This window comes from Kryptolebias marmoratus, linkage group LG18 (assembly GCF_001649575.2).
Source record: "Kryptolebias marmoratus isolate JLee-2015 linkage group LG18, ASM164957v2, whole genome shotgun sequence".
Classification (NCBI taxonomy): domain Eukaryota; kingdom Metazoa; phylum Chordata; class Actinopteri; order Cyprinodontiformes; family Rivulidae; genus Kryptolebias; species Kryptolebias marmoratus.
Window position 1 is genome coordinate 8,924,985 of NC_051447.1, and position 8,726 is coordinate 8,933,710.

At 40.8% G+C, this 8,726-nt stretch overlaps 1 protein-coding gene across 1 annotated transcript in view; it reads left to right on the forward strand.

Annotated features, from left to right (window-relative positions):
- Positions 1-4,108, forward strand: part of mtpn (myotrophin) — a 15,545-nt gene extending 11,437 nt beyond the window's left edge. Inside the window, exon 4 of the mRNA XM_017411659.3 lies at positions 2,747-4,108. Coding sequence (XP_017267148.1) covers positions 2,747-2,818 — 72 coding nt within the window. The 3' untranslated portion in view covers positions 2,819-4,108. The remainder of the gene's footprint in view (positions 1-2,746) is intronic.
- Positions 4,109-8,726: the final 4,618 nt, after the last annotated feature.

The following is an 8,726-nucleotide window of genomic DNA, read 5'->3' on the forward strand; positions in this document are numbered from 1 at the left end:
CCCCCCCCCCCCCCCCCAGGAATCATCCCTGTCTCTTTCAAGATAAATTGTGCCGAGGCAACCCTCGATGTATTTGCAGGTAAAATAAGCGAAAGGTAATCGTTTTCTACTTGGAAAATTTACGAGCTTGATTCTCAACCAGCCATCGCAGAATCTTACATTCCCCACTTTGCTCATGTTTTTTACATTTGAATCTATGCTTCGCTGCAGAATCCTTTGGAGATTTTTATACACGCTTCTTGCAAAAAATAAAAAATAAAAAAAAATAAAAATCCAGTTTGTCATACCTACTCTACCATAGCTTGAAAATTTGTCAATTTCTTTTTCTTTTTTTTTTTTGATTAACATAACACAACAGATCTAGCTTGTTTGTAGCCTTTCACTCATTAGGGGAGGCTCAAGGCAGACATTGACTTGAACTATGCACACAATAAAATATGTAAGAGTTTGCCTATGTTGTTACCAGAATGTTTCTCTGCTTAGCTCTGGGTATAATGTAAACTGTGGCTTCACTTTTTGTCTGCAGAGTAATTCAGATTTTTAATTTCTCTGATGCTTGAATGACAGTGTTTATATTATTATTATTATTATTATTATTATTATTAATGCTACTCTTAATTAATCTTGTAGCAACGTTAATCTTATCTAATCTCAATGTTAATGCTAATGTTGCATTAAACTGGGTGAAAGCAAGTTTTGGTGAAGAGGTAGCTGAGCTGCGAGGCGAAAATGTTTACCGGGCGATCTATGTTCCAACCTCACATATGGTCATGAACTTTGGGTAGTGACCGAAAGAATAAGATGGCGGATACAGGCGGTCAAAATGAGTTCCCTCCATGGGGTAGCTGGGCTCTACCCCTAGGGTAAGAAGTTGGATTATCTATACAGGACTTGGAGTAGAGCTTTTGCTCCTCCAGATTGAGAGGAGCCCGGTTGAGGTGGTTCGAGCATCTGGTAAGGACGCCTCCTCTGGACGCCTCTCTAGGGAGGTGTTCAGTGCATGCCCAACTGGGAGGACACCCTGGGGAAGACTAGGACATGCTGGAGAAACTGTCTCTCGTCTGGCTAGGGAACGCTTTGGAATCCTCCTGGAAGAGATGGCTGCGGAGAGAGATGGCTGCGGAGAGAGATATCTGCGCTTCCCTGCTCAAGCTGCTGTCCCCGCAAAAGGAAGCAGCTGATAAGAGAAATCAAGTGTAAATGGCATAAAAAGTCAATCATTTTATCTCGATATGAAAGTTTAATTTACCTACCTATTAATTTGTCTTAGTAGTTCAAACTATTATAACTCTTAGCTTTTCTTCTTTGAATACAGACATCCTCCCCCGTTTTCTTATCAAAGCTGTAATATAGTTGACAGCTTGCTTAAACAGATAAAGAAAAGGTCTTATGTAAACCTTTGCACAAAAAAATCAAGTGTAGTTCTCCAACTGTATAAGAGAATGCACCATGATTGGTGCAAAGCTCGGAGTTGTCATACTTAAAAGTGTTGCGTCATAGGGCCCTAACCTAACCTGAGTGTTGGCAGGTGCTCACTTCCAAATAATGCAAGACATGTTGTGCATTGACAAAAGTCTCTCTCACTTTGTCTTTTATCTCCTTACCAATTAGAGATGTAGATCTGACAGGTTACTCAGCCCTGATATATATTTAAAAAAAAAAAAAATCTTTCCTACTCGGAACACGCTCCGCTGCTCCTGTAGCATGGGATTTGCACCCACACTGCATCACACTGTTGGGTGCTTGAACTGGGTCACATTGTTGTCAGTGCCCCGCTCCTCCACGCAACAATAAACTCCCTCTGCCTCGGTGCTGTAAGCCCGACGCTAAGAGGCTGAAGTTGGCAGCTCAACAAAAGGACGTCTATCCACCGCGTGCCCCTCCAAACATCCGTCACCCATTAAATCTGTTGTCACTACAAGTGCATTCAACTCTCTGGCTATCTCGTTCCTTCTCTTTTATTGGATCCGTTTCTTTTTTTTTTTGTTTGTTTTTTTTTGGAGATTTTTGTCCTCGGTAATCCAAATGATTGTGTCCACTTTCAGCTCTTTCACATTGATTCTGTTATCCCTCGGAGCTCAGATGGATTCAGGCTCGGGCATCTTTGACTGTGTTTTGCATGTGTTGTCTGGATTAAGACGAGCGGACAGGCGAGGCCTTAGCGATTTAGTCTGAGCAAAATAAAAGTGATGGTTTGTTTTTTTTTGTTGGCTTTGTATAAAACCCGGGAAGCTGTACTCTAAAAGCCTGTGGCCATTTGCCTGAGATTTGAAGAAAGCAACATAGACAAGGGTGGCCTGGCTCTGTTAGCACCAACAGTCTTCAGGTTTACATGCCGAGCACCTGTTGTCTGTGTTTTACGCACATAATAGAGGCTAAAGTCTTAACCAGAGGAGCTAAGATCACATGAGGAACTCATGAGCATGCTTTCAGACCTTAGGATCTGGTCTAAATACAGATCTGAACTTGTCACTTCAAGCATAAAGCTTGTAGACAGTAAAGCGTGGACATAGAATTCATGTGTCAAAATAAGTTTTAAGTCTTATTTTATTGTCATGGGGGAAAAAAAGCAGAGTTTTTATATTTTGTACTTGTTCAGATACTAAAGGTCATGAATATTTTGTCTAAAGAGGACTGCAGACTTGTTTCCCTGGACCTGACAGTAACCCAATGACCAGATGTGAGCAGGACTTGCCGCATTTACTCAGCAGCTTTTTCTAATATCCATGTCCCTTCACCTCCACAGGGAGCTCAAAAACCCCAGAAATCACTGGACGACCTTGATACCTCCACGGAAATTAAGGAAATGCTCAAGTGAGACACGGCAGTATTGGAGGTGGCTGGACAGGTGGATGAACGGGCATACAGATGGGTGCAGTGGTCCCCTGACAGAAGATGGAGTCACCCCTTTTACCCTCATCAACCTCTGTCTTAACACTGCTTTTGTCTGTTTGTTGGAGGTTCATTTTGTCCGTCTGGTGATTTTTTCCTTTTCCTTTTGGGTTTTTTATTTTTTATTTTTTTTCATTTTGTTTTTTTTTTTGTTTCCCCACACAGGTTTTTGTGATAGTATTTTCTCTACTTTTGGCCTCTGTCTGTTAGAAGGAGGACATATCGAGTCTCCCTTAGGGACCAAATTCTGGGGAAGTCGTGTCGAATTGGAATTCTAAAACACCGTTCAGTCTAGGAATCAGACTCTGCACCATAAACGCGGGTTTCACACCTAAACGCGCATCTTCAATTTCCGCTTTCATAAACTGTAAAAGACTGAGCTAAAATGCTTACAAATAAAAAGTGTGCTAATATTTCCACAATTTCATTATAAGTATTGTATGGCCAGAGCTTGATCTGTTGAACTAAATGCACTCTGCTGTACTAGATAGAATCAACAGAACGGTTGTAATGTTTCATGGTATAAAAAATAAAAAAAACTAATATTGTTTGGCTTCTTCATCCTTTTTTTTTTTTTTTAAATCAGACTAAACTGTCTCTCACATCCCAAAATGTTGGGTTAGCAAATTCAAGAAGTCACTTTTTTGTCTTTTTTTTTTTTTTAACCTTAGCCCTGTATCGCTCACATATATAATGCAAGCCTGTTGTTTGACAGGTTTGCATTATTAATAAATTATTAATAAATATCTTCTGTATTCCAATCATAATGCTGGTTAATGAGAAAAAAACTTGAATGTTGTAGTTTTGAAACCTAAATTCCTTTGGAAATAATGCTAACAGCACATAATAGGATTAGAAGCTCTAGAAATGTCATTTCTTCTTCTTTAGAAGTGAGTTTTTAGAGCAACAGTTCCTTTTTTTTTGTTGTCGTTGTTGCAGTCCTTTTCAGATTTATTATTATCGGGCTCAAGGATTTGTGAATCATTGGTAAACGGGGGTTGAAACTTCATGGGGGGGGCTTAATATTCTCCTTGCCTTGGATTTGGTTGGATATCCTGCCTGTTTTGCTGCATGTCAAAACTGCTTCTGCTTTTACGCTATGAAATGGTTGCTGTCCTCTTGGTTGCTTTCAAATGACTTACAAGTATGTAATGGACAAAAAAAAAGATGCTCTCACTGACTTTGTGACAAAAGTCTGTAAAAAAAAAAAACAAAAGAAATAAAGTACATATAAAAATGTCTTTTGCGTTTTGGAATATTTACATTTGAAGAATACATTGAGACTGACGAGTAGTCTTCCTTTTTACTTTAATAGTCAGTTTAATTTGTTGCTGGCACATGTTGAATTCATCCCAATGTTTTTGTCGAGTCACATTCTCTCCAATATTTGACAATTATCTCATACCAGTGTTGGTGTATGGTACACTAATCAACTTCACAAAATCCATCAAAGCACATTAGGAACAACTGATCAATTATCTTTGGATTTATGGTGTTATAGGCTAAATTAGAATAATCGTTTCTGACTGCAGTTTCTGTAAGTGTCTGACTAGATGACGTGTGTACAAATCAGTGGTTTTCTTTGGTTTTGGTTTGTTTGTAATTAATGTGAACGCTAAAAACCCGTTTCCCAGAAGTTAAAATGAGCTTCTCAAAGAGAGGCAAAGGTGATTTTTTAGGAAACGGCCTCAAGTTATGAAAGCTGATTGGAAACCTGCTGCAGGATTACGGGGGGATAAAATGCCCCGTCATGCGTATATTTCCCATTTTCCTGTTCATTTATTGTACTGAGACGGCGGCTGTCATTGTTATCCGGTGTCACTGAATCTGACGGTAATTTGCCAGGACAGGAACGTCACGCCGTTTGACTAATTCTACCTTTGTTACTTTCGTAGCCTTGAGCGATCTAATCCGTATTTGTGAACTTATGCAACTCAGTATTAAAAAAAACAAAAAAACATTGCAAACTCTAGTCTTTGTTGACGTACCTATGTGTTGCCCCAAGCTGTTCTATTAGGAACCAGACTGATTTTAACTCCCTTAAGGGTTGTCTACATGTTTGGACTCAAATAAGCTCTATATGATAATGGGACAGCAGTCTCTGATACATAAAATGCATTGCTATTAATGGGGCATCAAAACAACCATAGCTGCTAATTAGCAGCTTCATCTTTTTGTCTGAATGCTATTATATAGACTTAGATCAGTTTTTATGATAAAAGGTGTTCAAGATTGCCTATTTATAAAGAAATGTCTCTAAATATGAAATAGTATTGTCTTACAGGTGTTGCTGCTGATCTAGTCTGCCTTTAGGACACCCTAAAAACCAGGATTGATCAAAAAAAATATTAATCTGCAACTTCACTGACAAAAGTTCAAACATGTAAAATGTTCATGAAAACAGAATGCAACTAGAAGCACTCGGAGAGCGCAACCCTCCGCCAAGGCCACAGCGTGATTAAGAAATAGTGCGACTCGGATCATAATTTGAATAACCACCAAAATGTAATCCATTGTTTTTTGGGACAACCGCAGCATTTCCTTAAAATGTCCTCCAAATGTGTTCATTAGTTTTTACTTGATCTTTCCTAACAGACAGACGAACAAACCAACGGACACAGCAGAAAACAGAACCTCCTTGGAGGAAACAGAAGGGTCACACGTAGGAGCAGAGACAAGTTTTTAACAAAGGGGTTACACATGACCTTGACCTTTGACCCCATGAACCTTGAACTCACCAGGCATCATCTTTGACCCATGAGGAGTCCAGCTGTGGCGTTTGACAGTCATGTTTTACAGCTGCAGGGTTAGAGCTTGAACTTTGATCGGATCTCTAGCAAAATTGAGTCACTTGTTCCTTGCACCATGTTTGACGTTTCCTGAAAACTTCATGAAAATCCATTCATAACTTTTTGAGTCATCTTAAACAGAGAGACAGACAGACAGAAGAGCTACTGAAAACAACCTCCTTGGCCGAGGTAATGATTTGCAAATCTCATAAAACCATATTTTATTCACAATAGATAAAACCTGTGTATAGTTTTCTACATTCATGGTGCATCAGCAAAGACATCAGCAATTTCATTTTTGCTCTAATTTCCTTGTGTTAATATTCTCCCTAATAATTTTGAACACCCCAATGTAAGTTCAGGCGACACACTCCTTCATAACACATCTCTACTTTGCAGCTGGCCAACAAAGCAGAAGCCAATCACACTTATTCAAAGTGAAAACTTGCAAAATATTTGCTTCAAAGAGGAGCATCCACCCATCAAAAAGGGAAAATCGTGGATGTGTCGTGTCACTCCGCTCACACGTCCCCGTAATTCAGCCGGACACTTCAGAAACCTTAAAGATGTCGAGCAGAATTTAGAACGCGGCCCGTCGGCATGACGTGAGGCGTTAATGAACAATCTTGCCGAGGCCGTCTGTGTGGTGGAGGCAAATGGGAGGGNGGGGGGGGGGGGATCAATAGAGGAGTGTAACTGAGCTGCCGCTCGTGGCGAATCGTTGCATCAAGTCCCGTCGAACGAGCACATCCCGAGGAAGACGGCAGACAGGGACATGGCGGAGAAAGGCGACATGCCGACAGTAGCACCATAGGCCACTCGCCACATTTAGACCGATGTCTGAGGACAAATACAAATCAATTACTGCTGTGTGGTGAAACATCAACATGAAATGAGTTGGCTACAGTTTGACAGCTTCATATCCACCCCCAACCCATCTCATTTGCTCATTTAAATTACATCCAAAGTGAACAACGAGGGAATACTGAGGTCCGCTTCTGGTTGACAGAGACATTCTTGCATAATCTAAGATGCCCAGTCCCACCTACCCCCTTTGTTAACCCAGCAAATAACCTTGAGGCCTGCAAATGAGAAATACATAAACAGACACACAATCTCTGTATTTATTCCTTGAATTGCTTTGCCACAGGATCTGCAGGTTTCCAAGCGTCCAAGATGGCACTAATGCTACTAAGGATCATTAAGTTGGCATCATTTGGTATTTAGGAAAAGTGGACACACACTGTGTAAATCAGTGGTCTTCTTCCCTCAGAAACTTTGCTGAAACGCCACGAGAGCGCTGCAACGCTTGACAAAACGAGTTCGCAGCTTGACGAGATTTCTTTGAAGATCGTTTTGTTGGCGCAGAAACGCCGAGCTGAGCTCTGCCGCCCTCACCTGCTGTCTTCAGTCACAGACTTCGCCAAATTATCTCCCGAATTCCAGAGATTTGTTTCCCCACAAACAATTATGCAACCTTTTGTTTATGTTCAAACAGAAAATAACACTTCGGAATGAAAAAAAACAACAAAAAAAAAAAATGGCAGGATACGTCAGTCAGTCGACATACTCTAAACTTGTTCACCCGCCCACCTCCCCTCAGGAGTGAGCCTAATTGATTCCAGAATGTCTTCACAGTAATTACCAGATTCAATAATTAGCACGTGCCTGCCCTCATAAATGCATGCGCAAAGAGAGAGAGAGAGAGAGAGCGCTACTGTTGTGATCAACCAGCTCAAAATGGTGGCTAATGAAGTTGCAAATCATTAGCACAATTAATACAGGCTCCTGGTTGCCTTTTGGGCATCTCTCTCTTGCTGTTTCTTTTAGATTATGTTGTTGTCTCCCTGCGTCGTGCTCTCAGTTAGCTTTTGACTGATTTTCAACAAATCAGGTCAACAAAAGACCTGAAGGAAAGCCTTTCCATCAAACTGAAAATTCCAATTTCTTTTATTCTAATTCTAATGACCGGTCCAGGAAGTAGTGGCAAAGGCAGGAATCATAAAAGGAAGACGAGTAAAAATGTGCAGCAGACTTCGAGGAAAATAAGGATGTTATTCGACAGGGACGATGGTGGAGGAGAGATTTATTTTCAGACTATTCGTTTCCGTCCATTTACTTTCCCCCACTGTTTCCGCGCAGGGTCGCAGGGACACCGGCGCCTATCTCCAGCAGCCACTGGGCACGATGGGGGAGAGGGGGGGGATTTGTAAACCTTAATTAAACTGATTGATGGACGCTCAACTGCAAAAAGAAAAAGCTCCATGATTAAACAACGAATCAAGGCCCTCTATCTCCCGATTTAGTAGTCCACTGCATGCTCAGCCTATTGTATCCACAGCCAGAAAAACCTTATTTTTGCACAATTAAGTTTGAGTATCCTTCACCCTTGACCCCCGTTCACATCTCGCATTAAATTTGGTTCTGAGCGATCGGATTGCATTCAGATAGAACTAAAAAATAGGTGTGAACAACCTCAATGTGCATTGAAAATGCTCTCTTAGTCTAAAACCCTGGCAGTATGCATTCCTTTAAGAAATGCTAGGCCTTTAATTGCTTCTGTTAAAATATAGGGCAGCTTCTAAAACACTTGGGTTTTTATTAGGATGGTACATGGCAAGACTTGTTCATAATTTAAGTTTCGTGTCATATTGCCCTATTAGCTTTGCATTGGACGCATGGCATCATTGTGTCACTTACACTGCCAAGACTTCAGCAACGACGTGTCTGCAGGTAATAAGTCAAGAGTGGTGTTTTTCATATGCTCCGAGTTCTTAAAGTGTATGCATGAACTGTCTCTGTTAATGAAATGGTGGAAAAGGAGAGGAGGTTGTCTTCAAATTAAAAATAATCTCGCATTTAGCCTTTTCTCTGCCAGTCAGCTGTCAAATGAAAAAGTGATGCCCTAACCCCGTCTACATCTCTGTCACTCTGGAAAGACTCAGAGAAGGATGGGGAGCACAATGAGCTGGAGATTTCCATAATTAGTGTCTTCGGAGTCCATTGAGTTAGATACAGAGGGCAGCTGCAGACATTTGAAAGCAG